The 19,132-nt window shown below is 42.7% G+C and overlaps 1 protein-coding gene across 6 annotated transcripts in view; it reads left to right on the forward strand.

Moving 5' to 3' along the window:
* Window positions 1-262: 262 nt before the first annotated feature.
* The window catches only part of tnrc6c2 (trinucleotide repeat containing adaptor 6C2), a 49,956-nt gene continuing 31,086 nt past the window's right edge, over window positions 263-19,132 (forward strand). Inside the window, exons 1-4 of one of the 6 annotated variants that reach the window (XM_052084061.1) lie at window positions 263-988; window positions 2,814-2,929; window positions 9,616-9,716; window positions 10,014-10,035. In XM_052084061.1, coding sequence (XP_051940021.1) covers window positions 9,654-9,716; window positions 10,014-10,035 — 85 coding nt within the window. In that variant the 5' untranslated portion in view covers window positions 263-988; window positions 2,814-2,929; window positions 9,616-9,653. Of the gene's footprint in view, window positions 995-2,813; window positions 2,930-9,615; window positions 9,717-10,011; window positions 10,036-19,132 lie in introns of all 6 variants that reach the window. The other 5 variants (XM_052084064.1, XM_052084062.1, XM_052084065.1 and 2 more) reach the window with 5 other exon arrangements.

The raw sequence follows: 19,132 nt of genomic DNA on the forward strand, positions 1-19,132 counted from the left end.
GAACGGATTAAGGTTGTATTATTTCTCTTGTTTGGTTTTCGCTAAAAAAAGAATTAAAAGAAAGAGCACACCAGACAGTCGAGATGTAGTGTTCTTGGTATTGTCCCTTTACATGTGTTGTCCCTCTAAATATATATGTCAATATGCACAACAAGTGCATCAAAACGCTTGGCGTCTGCATGTAGGCGGAGGGTGGAATTTCCTCGCATCTTCCGATTGGCTGGCCTTGAGTGACGTTTCTGGAGCCGCTTCCTGGTCTGGCTGCTCTCCAGGGGAGGAGGAGAGAAGCGACTGCGGTGTTAGCTAGTCTCAACAAAATGGCTGCGAGACCACTGACGCCGAAAGCTCACTGATCCGCCTACCACGACCGTGCTCTGCGCTGTCTGGACCCTCGCAGAATGTATTTTCTCGGAGTCGCTTCCCACTTTGCATTCGCGGTAGCTGGCGCGTTACAAGTCGTCCCGCTGGTCACCTAGACACAACAGTTATTTTATTTTTGCACTTTAAAACCAAGTTGGCCGGCTGGCTTTCGGACGGCTGTCGGCAAGCTCGGACAAAAAAACTGCGCCATTCCATTTTCATTTCTTATTTTTTTTCAGTGCGGCTCAACTTCTACCGGCTAATGTTGTCGACAACAATTTAGCTGCGTTTTACAAGGTCATTCCTATTCGTATCGTTTGTTTTTGTTGTTGCCTTCGCGTAGTCCCCCTTCCCGCCCCCTATACGAGATCGCATATGGCGTTTTAGCATTATTTTTTGCGGCATTTTTTCCAATGTTTCTCCCAAACGACACATTACAAAACAGTGATTTTGTATATGTGGCCGAGGAGGGGGCGTTGTATACCTCGCTCAACCGTCACCAAGCTGCTACGGCGGCCGCAGGCGAAGCTGCCAAGTCTTGACTGAATCTGCTCCATCGCGTTACGGGTAACTTTGGAGAGGACGAAGGGGATTGATTACAAGCTGCCAAAGCCGTGCTTAACGCAAGGTGAGTGTATATTCAGCACCTCTCTCTCTCTCCGTCATTTGTAAGTCCTCATAATTATCAACTCTAGAGTTTGTGCTCCTGCGAATATAAATGTGTTGGTTTCAATGGGGATTCCAGTAGAAATAACAAACGGCGTGATGCTAAATTGCAGTTGTAGGATTATGATCAGATACACCTCATTAAATGCATTGTAAGTCTTTCTACTGGGTTATTGGACGTGAAACTTAAGCGTTACATCACAGCTCTTCTGTGATTGGTGGAGAGGGACTGAGAACACTGCACATGTGAATAGTTTCTTTCACATAGCCAAGGAGGTATTGCATTACTTGGATTTGCACAAACAAAGGCTTACATGCTTTTATGGGAATGCAATGACATGATGGCAGCCTTTATATTTAAAGAAAAATGCCTTTTTAAAATTGTGCAATCTGCTTGTGGTTCATATCGCTGTGGTACATCGTGTATCTTGTACATTCCCCTACACTAATTCCAAGTACATTATTAAACATAACTATCCCGCCGCCCATTCTCTGTTCCTCCACCTGTACTCCCGATACTGATTGAACTGTCGCCTTCCGTTGCATTGCAACCCCCCTATTCTTGCATCCCCAGGCTCCCGAGTACAGCTTTTAATATCTCTTTGGCGTGTCTTAATTGAAGTACATAATATCCTGTTCAATTTCAACCCCCTTCATCTCCTCCCTCTGTCATCTTCTGACAGAACTGTCTTATCTCTATCGTCACACACCAGTGCCGAATTGAAATGAGAAAATTGGTACGCGAACACATACATGTGTCGAGATGGAATGTGTTGCTTCCAGCTCAGTGCTGTTTTATTGACGTGTGCAAGCATTTTTTTGGGCCAAACTCGAGGTCCCGGCAGTTGGTTAATGCCCTGCGGTTGCTAATCAGGTCATGAGGTGCCTCCCGCATGCCTCTAAACACCCAGCTCGCTCATTGATGTGCACACATATTTTTTTCTCCAGACGGTCAAGTGTCCTCCTTCCTAGACACCACCAGTCTTTCCCAAAGGCTGACTGATAGCAAATAAAAGAGTCCCTGTGAAAAGATTTTTCAGGGGCACTCTGCTGTCCATAAACTAGAGAATAGGGGGAGTTTACGCTTGTTCAGAAGAGGGAGTCTGCTGTAAGTCCCTCACAGTCGAGCTTCCAAGCATACCTAACATCGACTTGAGTGAGCCGCCCAGGTGGATAAAATCCTTCTACCTTTTTGATTAATGATTGCAGTTCAAATTTAGACGTCTGCGTGAATGTATCTCATCCATTGGCAGCGTCGTGTACTAGGTAGCTGTAGCTGTTGAATATATTTTGAATAGATTGTCCTTTTTATTACTCCCAAAATTAATGGGATAAATTTATTTTTAAAATTTGCCTTAAAGTTAATTTTCGCGTCATTTTGTTTTCTGATTTCGTTAACATTGTTGTGTTCTGATATTGGTCAATGAATGAACATAAACAAATAATAATTAAGCAATATTACGCAAGACGGATTGATGATGCTCTTGCCAGTCATTCTGAAACTGAGAATTTGAGCATTTTGTCGTCATAGCTATCATCCATCACTAGTGGAGTCAAAACAGCTTAAGTTACTGTTATTGAGTTTTGTGGACATAGGAATGAAATGGAGTATTCCCGCCAACAGTAGTAGTCGCTCTGTGCTCAGCTGAGGCTTAATTTCCAACAGGTGAATTCTCTGAATAATTGCCCTATATCGTAGGAAAAGCTTTTTGTTAGTTTGTCCTCTCTACAGCAGGAGAACATTAGAAGAAACATTCTTTTCTTTTTTCTTTTTTTTTTCTTGGCAGCACACTCGTGCTGAAGGCTGTTTGGACATATTGTCACTACCTCAAGGACAAACCCACTCCATCTGCTGTGTCGTATCAGTGCACATCTGGGTAATTTGCTGCAAATAATACTCAAGGTTTGTTTTCTAATGTCTGACCTTTTCCTGATGATACACTGCACCCTGTCGAGTCTTCAGGTTGCTCTCCTTGGCTTGTACCCATCACAAAGCCGGAAGCTGTAGAAGACTTTATTGTTCTGTGTCGAACAATCCCACAACTCTTACGTGAGCCAATTTCCAAAGAGTCTCCAAGTTCCAATGAACAAAAAGTGCTTTCAAACATATCTGTTGGCTCCAATAAGTCCCACTTAGTCCTGCTTCAAAAAAGTGGCTTATATCGCCGACCCCCCGTCATTGACCTTATCCCAGGCCTGACCACGGTGCTTACCGAGCCCGTTATGAAGCCTTTCAAACAACTGGCACAGAACTGATAGATAACATGCTTAACACCACCACGGGGCGCTGCTCCAGTCTGGGGGGCATTGACAGCGGAATCAGATGGGTTCAATTTGTGGCTGTCAAAAGCCATTAACCTCGTCCTCTAGACTGTGAATGGCGATTTTAAAGTGCAGGGGAGCAGAATAATTAGATGCCTGTCTGTTGAATTTGATGTAGGCATTGTTATAAATTAGGAGTATTTGTGGACGAGGTTCTCAGCAGTAACAGTGAAAAAGGAAATTCATGTAAGAAGGAAAACCAGGAATTCTGCATGCTAACACCAGAAGAACACACAAACTATGGATTAATTAGACAGAATTCTGCTGTGGCAAATTCTGCTCATTGTCATCAAAACATGAGATCGGGATACTCGGAACAATTCCCTCAATGCTGTCAGATTATTTCTAAAAATAACCCATAACAGATTAATTACCCTAATATTCAATCATCGAAATGCAGTCAGATATCCATTCTGATTTTGCATTGTAATCACATTGTATTGACGGCGAAACCTGAACAAAACTTTTTTTCCATATAGGCGGCTTTAAATATTTTTGTTTTGTTGCTTGCCTGTTTTATGCCTCCTTCCCCAGCGTATGTGCCAATAGAAGGGGCAGGGCTTAAGGGGCCCACCAGGGGTAAGCCAGGTCAGCATTGAAGCTGGGAGATGGAGTGGTGTGAGGCGGGGGCAGCTGGGACCTGGCGAGCTGATACTTTGAGTCTTGGCACGACTCCAGGGGAATGTTCACTGTGCGGAGCTTGATTTGGGGCCCTGTTCCCTCCCTCGCTTTCGTGTTGGCTAATTGGAGACGCTGTGGGAAGGAGCATGGCATTACATGGAAGAAGCCTGATGGGGAATATGCGGGACATCCAATTTAAATGTTCCAGTCTTCATACCCAAACTAACATTAGACAGCCTTGCTCATGATGTAACAGGGCTTGAGCCTCACAGCACATTCAACGCTCTCAGTTAAGGATATGTAAATAGCACTAGCATGCGCCACCTGTTCTTGTACTGGGATTAGGATTGAGGCTCTTAGGTCCTAGCTTTGTTGTTGTTGTTGTTTTTTTGGGTTTTTTTTTTAATGCCAATATCAGTGCAGTGAACTGAAAACGTATGCTTGTAGATCAGACTTTAACACAATCAGGATTTTTGGGACAGATCACAGAAAACAAAAAAAAAGATCACCAATGACTGCATATCTCTGTCCTGCCAATCTTTGGCCTGGTTGAAGGAACCACGGGGGGTAGGTAGGTAGGTGGGTGGGTGGTGGTGGGGTCTCGCCTGATCTCTCTTATGGATGATGGGACTTTGATCACCTTCCCAATGAAAATAATCGCTGCAGTTTTTGTTCGCTTCCTGTCAACGTCTTTCCAGAGCGTTATGTTAAACTCTGAATATCCTAATGACTGTACATACAGGAGGTTTTGCCCAACATTGGGTAGAATTTACAAACAAAAAATACAAAGACAACAAAAACAGCTCACAGTGACAAGATCGCTATTACACCTGCTGGAGTGATGTGGGGATCAGTAATATGTGAGCTGTCGGTGCGGTGCCCCTTGGTGCCAAGAACGATCCCCAAACTTTCAACGATGGATATGTTTGATACAAAACTCACCGGGGGGACCGTATAAGCCTAAATGTAACCCTCCAATTGTTTGTTCATTTTACAGTGAGGGTTGGCCAACAAAACGTTTACAATTATATGGTCAGCTCAAATCAATCGGCATGTTTTTGTAACATGAATGTAATCTCTTCTGTCCATTTGTTTCGTCTCGTTATTATTGCTCACATTGTTGTCAACTTGAGAATTATCAGATAGGTGACATTTTGCTGTGTGCTGTGTCAAAGTAACCTCTAAGTCTGCCTCAGCTGATTATGTCGTTTGTCTTGGCGTGCGTGCAGTTTGTGTTTGTCAAATTTTGATTGTTATTGTGACAATTTCATGCTACATTTGGCCTTTTGTTGTGAGTTAATTGATGCACAAAATGTTTTACACACTGTAAACAATTTTGTGTTTGATTGGAACAAAGTGCAGATCATAAAACATACCCATTGAATGTGAATGAATAATCCATGCACTTGAAGCGATGTAAAGCAATCGAGGGCAAATATTGTGCAGTACTGCTTCAGTGTCAACGAGCCTGTTGGCTGAAGTCAAGCGACATCTTATGTTATGGCACAACTCCTGCGGCCAGCATTATTCTGCAGACGGCTCAATAATCGGGAATTGTTCCACACCACTCTCATTTTATTTAAAAAGCAAGAATGAATACATTAACTGCTCAATACTTTTTACATAGTCAAAAAAAATTTCACTTGTAAATGATTCTTGACTTCACCATGCATCTTATAGACAAGAGTGCGGACTGTGCTCTACATGCCGAATCCTCTACACACAAATCAATAAGAAAGGCCCAACGTGTAAAATGGCTTGACACCTCGAATTCTGTTCGATTTAGCAGCGGCAGCAGTCATCCTGCTCGGTCTCGTGATGTTTTTTCACTTGATGAGCTGCTGCCGTGTTAAAGTTTAATGTCAACTTGGCTGCTTCCCCAGCAAAGACACCCGAGTGCAAACCTCAAAACTATTATTTATAGCACCAACTCTCCCTCTCTCCCTCAGTGTTGGACTTTATCCTCCCCCTCATGAACTATCCGCGCGCCTTCAGCCACGTCAGCAAATCCCAGCATCCATTGATCAAGTCCAGCGTCGTGGCAATAAAACACGTTTTATACTTTGACCCACCTGGCTCAGCCGAAGCTTCTATGTGCAAAATGCTCACAAACAATAGCAGCGGCCTTGCTTGTTGAATTTACAGCCTTGCTTTTCCCACACGGCGATCATCACGCCGAATTGACGGGTCACACTAGCACATTGCTCCAGAGAGTGTCAGTCAAGGTATCATCTCAAAATGATACAGTGTCTACATTTCAAGCCTGGAACAAATCAAGTCATTCAACCGGTTTGCTATAGAAATGAAAAGAATGCTTTTAACTTTAAACTCCACGAGTATTACACTCCAGGAATGTCTGGATTTGCTAAATGCTAACAGTGGTGGCTAGCAAGTTTCCCACGTCGTGTAGTAATGGTGGATCATATTAGGGCCGTTCACATGGCACACATTTGCTCCGGCGCTGCACCGATATATTTTGTTGCGATATATTTTGCACCGCAGCAAATTGTGTGGAGCGTCCGACAGAAGGCACGAAAGCAACGCATTCTCGCCATACGTACTCTTCACAAGCATTTGCTCTGGAGCAAATTTAACCCAGTTGCGTTCACACGTGGAAATTTACACCGGTGCTGCTTTGCAAACGAGCATTTGCTCCGGAGCAAATATTTGAAATTTGGTCCGGTATAAGCTCTTTTCCGGGGCTACGCCGGAGCTAATTTGCATGTGTGAACGCTCTACTGGGGCAGCCCCGGCGCAGCACCAGACCAAACCTTGCCGTGTGAACAGCCCTATTGCTTCAGTCCTCTGTCGTCGTTACCTCACCAAGCTTTTGTGTCTTCCCTGCACCATCTTTGCCCTTTTCATTTGTCTTTGTCTAAAGCAGTGCAGGTCTTTCGGTTTCTCTCAGCTGTGCAGTTTCTCATTCTTACCACCGTCCGATGGATATTAGTAATCAAGGCGCATGGTTATTTCTGTGCTTTCCACCCCCGCCTCTTCTCTCACTCTCTCCCCCCTTGTCTGCCAGCCTCCATCATGCTTGCTTCACTTTTTGCCTTTCTCTTCACTGTATATCCAGTGAGGATTTTCTTTTCTGTCTTTCCCACTTCCAGCCTCGGTTCCCCTTTTTCGCCCTGTCTGGTTCTCCGGCGGCATGTCGTTCTTAATTGGTGTTGTTCTGCTTCTGCTTTCATCCACCGCCTGTTTTTTTCCTCCTTCCTCTCATCCGCCCACCTCTGTTTCTCCCACCCCTCCCTCCTTTCCCCAGATCCTCTGACAGAATGGCACCAGACACACCGCCTCTCTGCCGTCTTTCTATGTCAAGCTTGTATGACTGTAGCTTCATCATTCGCAATAGACTGTTCTCCTTACCGTACTGTGTTCACCATAACTGTGCCACATACTTCCATGATGTCCATTTATTCTATTTGGTTCTACGGAACCACAGTCAGAAGAATCTTTGGTCGTAGGCATGCAAGGGGAGTTCAAAATACAAATTCCCCTGAGACCTTACAAATCTACGTCAAACCCAAATATTATGTATTTGAAGTCGATGTTCAGCTATCATAAATCATGTCATGCAAAATCTCAACAAGGATGACTTCTGGGTACTGGTTTTCATTTTTCTTTGGCTTTTTGTGAGTTTTTTCCCCCCTCCAACACTGACTCAACTAAGAGGTAATGGTGTCATGAATATCAGCGCACATCTCGTCTCTGCGCCAGTGGAGAACCCTGTTTACTGAGCTTTTTGGGGACATCAGGGAAGAAAAACAAGTATAAACACCAGACTTTCCGTGAAGTTTATTTCTTTTGAGTCTGGAGCTGATTATTCGGATTTCCACTTTCAATTGTTTCAAAATATTGAAATACGTCGGAGGTTGACCTTTGTCTTCAAACTTCAGAGGTTGCACTTTATTTGTGTTCAGTTTGTTAGATTCAAAGTATGAAATACTGGTTCACCATTAATTAGATGCTTGTGTCAGCAGTGCTGAGAGCGAGGCAGTGAGACAGGTAAGGATATGTGAGGAAGCCTCGCCTGGCATTTACTTTGTCAGCTAAAAAACCCAACTGTCCCTGCTGTCACATTTAAAAGAAAAACACCAGCAATAAAGTCCGGCAGTTTCCCTCACACACGCCGTAAAATGTGTTTTGCATAGACGGCAGAATGAAAAGCTGTATCTCAAGTAGGGTTGTCATTTAACATAAAGTGATTGGACAGATGAAGAGTTGGTGAAACTGTGATTGACAGCAGGGATGTGGTCATGTTGGAATAGGTCAACCAGGATGTGGAAAGAATCTCCAGCAGATTCAAATGAGGAAAAGCAGTCAATATTCACGAAGCTGTAATTACTGCCACTTCTTGGAATAAGTAAACAAAGCCATAGTTAATTGTTTTTTTTTTCCTGTGTTTCCATCCATTCTCAGGTCAAAGTATAGTTGAGGTTGACAATGCAATGTTCGGTTGAACCTAATATTGAAAATTTGACCTTGTTTGCCCCCTTTGAAGCTTGCATTGTGGTCAGGGCCACATCTGCTGGTATTAGCATTGCTAATTTGCTATTGACGCGTCTCCCAGAGATTAGTCTGACCTTTGAACTGTGCTACGTGCTATTCAGCATCTCCTGCTGGTACAAGTAAGTTGATGCGACCTCTACTGGGAGTCACCCTGGTGCGGTGCATAATTTTAAACTGACTTGGCTGATTGCATCAATCACGAATGCGATTGTTGTGGTTTCGGTTCTGTCGCGTTAGGCTTTAGAAGGATGAGTACATTTTGAGCCAGGTTTTCCCCCAAAATGTTGTTCGTGTCGTAGACCTCTGAGACTGTTTGTGATGTGTTAAGTCACTCATTGGATAGGATGACTTCATAAGCACTCCCAAAGGTGGTATCATGTGACTCTCACATGATGATGATTGATTTCACGGTGCGGTGTATCATCAGTTTGATCTCACAAATTATTCCTGTGTCCTAAGCACATTAAGATCCAAGCGCACAAACATCCAGACATCAACAAGCATGCACATGCGCCGTCCTTGAGACCCAGTTCATACTTCCAATAGTTTCCAGCACTGTCACTAAGGAAACACATTCTGGCCTTCGGGCAGTCTGGCCAGCTAGTTTGACTCACGCAACCAGCATTGTGTAGATCATTCTGTCACTTTGTTAATGTTTGCACTGTCCTGCTTGGAGATCTCAAAAAACTCAAGCATCTTGCTTCTTATGTGAATTCCTCTTCCACAATAATTTTTACTTGAGCTGTTTACTGTCATCATCTGTCGTCCTAATTCATGTTGTCTTGTCACTTTTTCACCCTTCAATTGCTTCCTTGTTTTGTTTTGTGGCTCTATTATACTGTTTGACTGAGAGGAAAAATGTTCCTTTAGACATGTCAAGCGCAATTTACATATGAAGGGAATGTTGTTGATGGAAACCTTTTCCCAGGCACGGTGTGCGCTCTTGCTGCGACTGGAAGTAAATCAAATGGAAGGGGCTTCCAGTTTACACAAATACGTTTGAAATGCACACACTGATCAATGACGCGTCTATTTTGTGTATGTTGTAATTGAGGGAAAAAGAGAACAAAGTTAATCAAAGCCTTGGAGTGGGATTCTGTTTTTGACCAAAAAAAATGTTCTGTTGATTTACAGCTGAGAGAAGCAAGCAAAACAAGAACGAGAACCGTTTGATGGAAGAAAAGAAAAAGAAAAAACAAGGAGAAAAGATCAAGAAGGTCATCGCTCAGAAGAAGGTGATTCACTTGCACATCTGGTGAAGTTATTAATAGATACATCTCCTTACACAAAAAACACAACAGTCAATAAGGGGTTGAGTTGGCTCTTCGTTTTTCATGTTTTAGAGAATGTTATGCTCCTGAGATTGTGGGAACATTTTGGGAAAGATCCCTTTCTATTGCAGCGTGTGGAATGTAAGATACTGTAGCTGCAATGGGTGGGACAGCTTCATATCTGTTCCACTCTAATGCTACTTTTAAACGCCCTTCTTGGTGCATTTATTTCAAGAAACTTCATTGCTCTCTCCCCTGCAGGCTGCTGAACAGAAACCCAAAGGTGAGTACCTGTCATCTTTATTTTTTATTTCTCAATATTAATAATCGGCAGTAATCATTTCATATAAAGCTGCAAAATTAAACACACGTAGCCTTTGATGTCCTGAGCCAACCCCGTCGGACGTCATGCACACGCGTGAACCATTTTGTGCTCTGAATCTCGCACGCACACGCACACACACACACACACGGCGCAACAGAGTGAAATGCAGGGTGACGTCTGCTGTGCCCGCAGCAGCAGGCAGTGGAGTGTGTGAAGGCATCCTGTCAAAGCACAGTGTTGTGGCTACAAAGGGCGGCCGGGAGAAGTGGTGAAGGCAAAATGGAGACGCATGGAGAAATAACGGCGTTGAGCTATGAGTAATGCCTCAGGACAGAGGTTGAAAAAAACAGTGTCCTCGCTTACCCTGAGTCTTGTCCGGATATTTAAGTGCAAACATCGCCTAATTATTTGTGTTAGGTTTTAATTTAAGGAGGGGGGGGGCTTTGGATTTTTAATGAGACTTTCTTGCTTTTGAATCTTGAGCTCTCGGATTACAAGACATGAATCCGTTTTATCATTCTGAAGAGGAAAGTTCAAATGGATGAACACACACTATGGTTATCAATAGTACAAAGTAAATATTAGTGCCTTTTATTTTCTTTTTGACGCTATGTATTTTCTAATGAGAAGCTGTTTTGCACAGTTCTGAATATATATATAAGAGCTGTCAGTTTAGCGCGTTTTTATTGGCATTAATTTAAATGAATTTTAACGGGATTAAATTTTTTCTCGCGAGATTAACGCGGCACACGTCACAAGCGGATGTTACTTGTTTGGAACTATTTTGTGTGGAAGGTTACAGTGTTCTGCGTCCATATAAATAGAGCGGGTGGAGCTTCTCTGTGTTTGTCTGACAGTGGTAGCGACCTAGCGAAAATAAAACGTCTCCAGTGTTGTCATTCGAAATGAGGTCGACACAAAAACTGTAGAGAGACTTCCGCACAAGGACCAACACAATCAACATAGCCTGACTGTGTTAGGGGGAGTGACCCCCCCCCCCCCCCCCCCCGCCCCTTTCAGAATGGTTTGCCCCAGCAGCACGGGAGAAGTGCGTGCGCTTTTTTGTACGGCGGGCAGTTTTGAATACAGCGGCACATAATGAACACTGGTGTCCGGTGTCTCGTTATTCTTTAACAAACATACAGAAACAGACTGCTGTGTTCACAGTAAACTTGAGAAAAACGAAGTATGTAACCATGGTTTAAATCTACTACAGGCTGTGTACTAGTTTATTTATATTGCTCTGTTTTGATTTTATAGAAAAAGCTGTTAAAGCAGCTGTTGTGTGACAAAATATTGTTTTCACTGTTGTTGATGGACAGTAATATTGTGTGAGAGATTATGTGTGAATAACTGCTCCAAGTGAAAAATGTTCATGTAAAATTGAAAATCTAAATTATTTCAGTAAATATTTGCATTTGGCGCATAGAAAACTGATTCATGATTCCATGTTGATGAGAGCATTAAAATGGGTGAAAAATAGGACAAAAAATGTAAAAGGAAATTCAGAAACGATAAAAAATGTTTGAGTAATCACGATTAACTTTTTAGTCCATTTGAGTTAATTATGCATTTTTAATTAGATTAAATATTTTAATCGTTTGACAGCTCTAAAATATATATATATATATATTTTTTTTACTTAATGCATGTCCTCAATAGGCAGACTCTAGCCGTGATCATGACCTGTGCGCTTTTCATCAGGACTTGTTTCGTTATTTTGATGCCCATAATTAATTGGAGAAGCTCACATTTTGGGCGCTTTACTGTTGCTGTTCATCCTGCTCACCTGCTCTATGCCATAGTGAATGTTTGAGCATAAGGAACAAACATACAAATCACATTTTTATAGCTCTTCCCACACGACACGACTCAGCCAATCAAATAAATTGTTTACTCAAAGACGTCAAGCGGTGATGACTCCAAGAATAAAGACCCCTGTTCAAAAGCATGAATTTGAAGAATGCTTTATGAGTCCTTCCAGTTGAATAGCCAACAAGAACAATTGGTGCATCTATCTCTCTATCTATCTCTCGCTCTCTCTATAAATGGTATTAATTTTTTTAACTACCAGTTGATAATGCCGAAATGCTTGGCACTGAATTATGATACATGCAGTATCTTATAATCTTCCGAATTATTGCTTGAACTAGACCTGCAAGTCATACAATCAGTGTTTACTGTGTAGACCAAATGTGCCATGTTCAGGTTTGAGACTGAAAAGGCTTGAAGGATACCCAAGGTACAGTCTAAAGGGGTGTTCACACGGCACACATTTGCTCCAGCGCTGTACCGATGTATTTTGTTGCGATATATTTTACACCGGAGCAAATGACGTACAAAGCCCCTGAGCGTATTAGCACCGGCGCAGCGTCGGTGCAGCTCCACTTGCGTTTACACGGCATTTTCTGCAGCGGAGCAAAACGACAGAAAACAAATGAGCTGTCGTGTTGGTTCTTTTTTAAACGTATACACAACTCAAGCAACTACTGTACAGGCACGTCCTTCTCCTTCTCGGTCTCCGTGCCTTCTGCTTGAGAGTGTGTAGTTTGTGTAGGAACAAACTACACAAACAACTCGGAGACAGTCCAGTCTCCTACAAAAGGAAAGATGACGTTTGGGGACTATCCCCCCCACCCCCACCCCCCTGGTTTACATGATCATTAATGAGATAGCAAGCAACATGATCAGTAATTGGGTGTGTTTTTGAGGAGAAAAATAAAAGTGCGGTTGTTGTGGAGACTAATCACTCAATAAGCCACCTCTGTGATTGTGCTCATAGCCTCATGTCTGCCATTTCTCTTGAAGGCAAGGCATTATCGACTGGAATGAGTTGTTTTCATGCGTGGAGGTGAATAATAAGAGGTGTGCCCGTGTGTGCGCGCGCGTGTGTGTGGGAAGGTAGCAATCAGTATGCAAAGGTGATTTGTGTCTTTCCATCCATATCGGTAAATTCAGAAATTCATAGACACATACAGATTCACCCAATCCCGTCTTTCCTGCTCACCGCTGTGCAGGGCTTTTGGGTCTCTAAGCATTTCAATTTGTTTGTGGTAATCGATCTCGGCCCGACGCGTTCATATGTATGAAAATGAGATAAAGCTCCAGCACAGTGGAATTAACTTCTCTGCCACCCATTAGGCTTCACACCAGCATAGGGCTTCATTCAGCAGGCAGCCTCCCACTGCCCGTTTCCAACCCCCATGCACACGGCCACGTACGTGCAGACGCACACACAGACAGACCACTGATACAGGGCCTCCATCCTCCTTTGTCCTGGTCCCCCATTACCTACGTGATTATTCAGCCCATGCGGACACGCGGCTCTGTCGCAATCTCTCAATACCACCACTGCAAGCACAATCAACTTGGTCTGTTTCATATCGCCCCCGACGTGGACAAATGCACGCTGGCACAGAGAATAAGAATCAGGAGAACACAAGGTTTGTTAAACCTTGTGCTACATATTAAAAGATAAAGTATGAAAAAAATATATCCCATCTCCTCCCTCGTTGCCATAGTGAGTGGTTTAAAGCAAATCCTTCCATCGTGGATTTGCAAAACCAGAAAAAAATTGAGCAGTGGCGGCATATCGAATGCTCGTAACTTGCCGGGAATGGCATTCATGCAAAAGCATTACCTAAGCAAAAAATAAATGTGAAGAATTTGCTGCAGAACCTTGATGTATTGAGTCACATTCCCCAACTACAGTATACTCAGAAAATCTGCATTTGCAGTTTATGCTACTACCACACATTTCACTTCTGAAAGACCAAAGGAACACAAAGTGGACGTTTGACTAATCTGTTCCATGGTCAAAATGTCCATCCTTAAGCCTTTATTACCTCTAAGGACAATTGTTTTAAGAAACAATATAACACGCTTGACATCTGTACAGGTACAAATATAAATTCTCCAGTGTGAATATAGAAATATGAATTGTGTGCTCATTGTGCCTTTCCGGCAGCCCCTATATTTTGTTCTTCTGCTTCTTCCTTTCATAACTTTGCCACTGTGAATTGGGAATTTCTCCATTGCGAGACTAATGAAGGTTTTCTTATCTTATCATTGCCTGAGCAGAAATCAACCTGTCAGGGGAGGTTACAACAGTAAAAATAAACACATTTCCCACCGTACTCACGTCATCACTTGAGTTTTTGTAAACTTTACGACATTTCACTGAGCAGCCAGAAAATGTCTATTTCCTATTCTGTAGTCATCATATTTATTTTGAGCTACCGACTTGGGTCGAAAGACGATGCCAGTTCATCATTGACGTTTTTCTATGACTTTATTTATCCCCAAAGTATTGTTTCAATTCTGCATTGTACTTCTGCCATGACCTTCATCTTGAGAGACGCCTATTGAACGTTTGCAGCATGGTTTGTTACCTTGACCCTTCCTTTTCAACACCTGCAGTTACTTCCTGTTGCTTCATTTCATCCTGGGAGAAACACAATTAATGCAGTGAGAGGACCATTAATGTTTATCAAAGTGAGAGACCAAACACAAGTGAAGTGCTTGTTTCCGTTTTGGATTAATTTGCAATTTCATATGCTATTAATTGCGTCAACACAACAAGGGAATTTCATGAATCACAATCCAATTAGAAGCTAATTTATTTAAGCATCAGCAGCGCTCTTCTCTTCACTTAGCCACATTTATAAACACTCAAAAGAATTAATAGTGAATCGCTCGCAAATTGCATCCCATGGATTTATGACTACCAAGCATAATTGTTTTCCCGCTGCCCCCTCTCTCCCTCTTCTGTGTACTCATCCCGCATGCATGTGGCGTGTCGGAGCGGAGCAAGAGATGAAGGGAGAGCCTGGGGTCAGTGCGACAGGAAACAAGAGGGCCACACAAACCTAAACAATGCCTTGCTCTTTGTCTATTCATACGGCGGAATCACTCGCAGTCTGCTGGGAAAAAAAGAGGCCATTTTATGCCTCTGGACCGCCCCCCCCCCCCCATCTTCTCTCGCCTCATCCTCCATCGCACCACGTCGAAAGTCTGGCAGATTATTAATAAGATGTGATTTAGCTCCTATGAATGACAGTTCTGACCGTGCCCGGAGGCCAAGATGTTTGCATACAAGTTTAAAAGGTTCAAAGGCTGTCAGTCGGTTCGCATCAAGAATGTGCTTCTCACTCCTCAGAGGCTTGAAGCAAATACCAGTTCTCCACACACTTATTATTCCTCTAGTTTCCACCTTGCAAGCATCACCGGATTCTTCATATCATCCATTTATTTGTTTTCCAGTTTGATTAGGATGACATTAACCTTGGTAGACGGGTTGCACCGTTTTTCTGATTAATTCCTTTAAACCGTCATGGCCTTCAATAAATCGCTTTCCTGGAGCTTGATCGCGAAAAGCTTGTTTCTCCAAATGTTGTGCGTTATTCCTTTTATAAGACGTTAATGTCTTTCTTTTTTTTCTGATAAACGAATACCTCTTTAAAAGTCAAAACACCATTATTAGCAATGGAAAGGCAGCAATATTGTGAGAGTGCCTCTGTAAGACAAAAACATTCAAAATTTATAGCCATGTTTCATGGCAAAGCTACAAATGACTGGGGTTATTATAAGAATTTGTATCATCCTTTTATGTCTTTTTTTTTAATTTTAATTTTAATTAGGCTTTATTGTATCAAAAATGCTTCGTTTTAGTATTGGTTTTAGTTTGTTTTCATAAGTATCTTATTTAGAGTATTTGAGTGCTAAATAAAAAGCTGAAAGAGTCATCAAGTGTTGTGTAATGAAGTAAACCACAATCCCCAAATGACTGTTTGAACTTCCTTCATCTGTAAGGTACAGAAATAAACATTTAAAATCAACCCCAAAGTTCATGTATATTAGTTGACAAAGACAATAAATAACGAAGGGCATTTTCACGATAGTTTTAGTTGGTTTTATAAATGTAACATGTAGTTTTTATTTGGGAGGGGGGGTTGGGGTGTGTCACTCCTACATTGTGTAAACGCTTTGGCTCACTCTTTCGACAATGACTATCAAATGTAGCGATTATCATGTACACAAACTGCAGAAGCGTTTTAACATCCTCGCTCTCATACCCCATACCAGGGAGAGGTAAACAAGCGTGACCCAATCGAGAGAAATCACGGTCCTGGGATGGAGGTGAAGATTGGGTGTACAGGGCACTAATTAGATGGAGAGGATGGAGGAGGCATGGCATGGGAGAAGGTCACATGAGGCCACAAGAGGCAAATGGAGGTGCAGGAGGCAACAGTATTGGTCTCTATGGCAACCGCCTTTTTTATAGAAAGGACGAGGGGTGAAAATGCTTTTGCCTTAATGCGGTGTGAGTGTGTTAGTGGAGTTTTTACTTTATTAATACAGACAGATGGGATGTCACAGTCTCCCGCCCCCACTGTGTGTCTAAAAATTCATTGCCATAGACATGCATATGTAAAAGTTGACGTGAAATAGTTAAAGTATGAAATGGTTGAATCTCAATTTAAAAGGCCTTTTCAAGATGTGAAGGTTGAGATTGTCATAGTGGAAAGATAGTATGGCTTCATATCCACAAACCCACAAATAACGTCCCTCTACATTATTATCTGAAATTTTATGTATAGACATGGTCATAAACTTGGGGGATGGCACCATTGTGCAGCGCGTGTATGCTGGTGCATGTTTTCCATCCCCCACTATTACAAACATGGCTGCATAATGAAGTGCTTTTGAAGACAATAGACGAGCTCCGGGAGAAGTACGGCCCAAGGGACCACAACTGGCCCTCCTATAGTCTCTGACCGCCGGCCCTTGTGACCATGAAGTCAAAACATAAAACGTATATTTTTTGGGGGGGCATTCGTGCTTTTAATTTATGTGCACACGGGTGGACACCAGTACAAGTGAGGTAACGCGCATGAGCCATGACTTGTGTCTGTAGTGTTGCTAACTCTGTGATGTTTTTGCTCTATTGAGCAACTTTTCCTTCCCCATCAGCCATTATTTTTTTCCCCCCAAAAAAGAGACTACTTATTCGAATTTTTTTTTTTCAAGATGGCGCCCGAGTAGGCAGCCTTCGGCAAGTGCTCTTCAAGAGCCTTGCTTTTTTGTTCTTTTTTGCTGTTTTTGTCTTTTGTTTTGTCACATGTTGTTTGTTGTTTCATTGTGTGGACCCGATATGGACTGTTTTCAGCGCTTCTTGGCCACGACATTCGTCAAACGAGCAGTATCTGTGCTTGGTGGTTGCGCCTTCTCGGCAGCACGCCTGTACCAGCACAGATTTTGATTGGGAGGAATGTCGGCGCCATTGACTGTCGGTGCTGGACAGACCTGGGGCGCTTGTGTTTTTTGCGCCAGTAATGGGCAGCATTTTTCACAACCCCGATTTGTTCAGTGGCTATGTCAGCGCTGTTGGACAGTCGGCGTTGGTGCGGCTGGATGGATGGCTGCTGAAGTTGAGGGTGAGGAGAGAGGAGCGTTGGCGAAGAGCGCCGACGCGTATTTGGAACCGTGAGTCGCCGCTCGGAATTGAAATGGATTTCCATGGGACAGGAGAAGTGAACCAATCTCTTTTTTCATCAATGGATGCTACAGCTTCTTGTTGACTTTGAAACTTGGCTTGTAGCCGACGTGTGCACATTTTGAGCATGACGTCTCTGATCCACTGGTTAAAGGACACTTTGAATCTCTCCTCTTTCGTCTCAAACTGCTTCAAACAACAAAGCGTGTGACGGAAAAGTGGTTAGAACTGCACGACTGTCCGTTTTTTATGTTATGTGTTGTGTTTATTATTTTACTTTATGCTAACTGTTTTGTTAAGCGCTTTGTTACAGCTGCCGCTGTTGTGAAAGCGCTATATAAATCAGCATGTATTGTATTGTATGATCGTACTTCTAATAATATTTCATTCTTTTGATTGAATGCATTAATCTTGGAAGAGCCTTTGGAATTGTTGAACTGCAAATGTCTGTAATCCATTCATACAAGACGTGAGACATCTATGATAATAAAGGCTGAAAGTCGTAGTTTAGTTGCACTCCATGACACCACTCGCAGGCTGCTGCGCCATCATGATTTATTAAAGCTTAATTTATGATTTGGGCCTTGGGCTGCCCGTAGCGCATGAATATTCCTGCATGTCTGCTGTAAAATAAACAAGCCAATGACCCAAGTCAACAAAAGGAGTGTATCAAAATATACCTGCATTGTATCTTCACCGCGTTGTTAGCGACTCAACCAGAGGATTTTAAGCCTTCCATGTGGTTCAGATGCAATACGCTTGTAGCCTCTTTAATTTACTGTGCGGAATCTCATTCCCCTTCACTGGCAGGAAGAGTAATGAGCATACTCTTCACATTCCTCATTTAATTTTTCATAGACGTGCTCTTATCTGAGGGATTTCCCTACTCTTTTCCATTTTTTTCCCTTTGTGGCTTTTTATTTGACGCTCACCCTCTATAAAGCACTTACCCAGCCTTCATGAATTACTAAAAAATCGCTCTCCCACAATATTATAGACACATCACGCTTAATATACTTCTGTTTGATCAGGGCAGAGGGGAGCTGTTACCATTATAGGTACTATTTTTTTCACTTAGCATATTCCGGCTGCCCAATTTCAAGGTGGAGGGTGTACATTCTTCCACTTTTTTTCAAAGCAATTTCACAAGTTACACCGGGAGTTGGAACCTATTGATACGGAAAACAGCCCTTGCGTATTAAAAAAAGGGGGGGAGTTAATTCTTGAAGCACTACAACTCAAGTCAAGCCAGTCCAAACTTGATTAACAATCCAGCTATCATCTTAACATGTGTAAAATGCATAAAAACCTACATTTTGGGTTGCTTAAAATTTTAGAGGCGGTTTTATTAGCCCATCTCCCCCAAAGCCTTTCATTTGTCTGCCTCAATATGTTCTAGCCTGGAAATCCAGAGTCATGGCTGTACCAACAATTAAGTCTGGGCATAGTATAATCAAGCGCGTTTCCGAGGCGAGGCAAACTTGAGCAAACAGACTTGAATTGACCCAATCGGCGAAGAGTGTTTTTGATGTTGGTGCGGGGGGGAGACACTTCCAGTGC

The sequence above is a fragment of the Hippocampus zosterae genome, chromosome 13, assembly GCF_025434085.1.
Source record: "Hippocampus zosterae strain Florida chromosome 13, ASM2543408v3, whole genome shotgun sequence".
NCBI classification, from domain to species: Eukaryota; Metazoa; Chordata; class Actinopteri; order Syngnathiformes; family Syngnathidae; genus Hippocampus; species Hippocampus zosterae.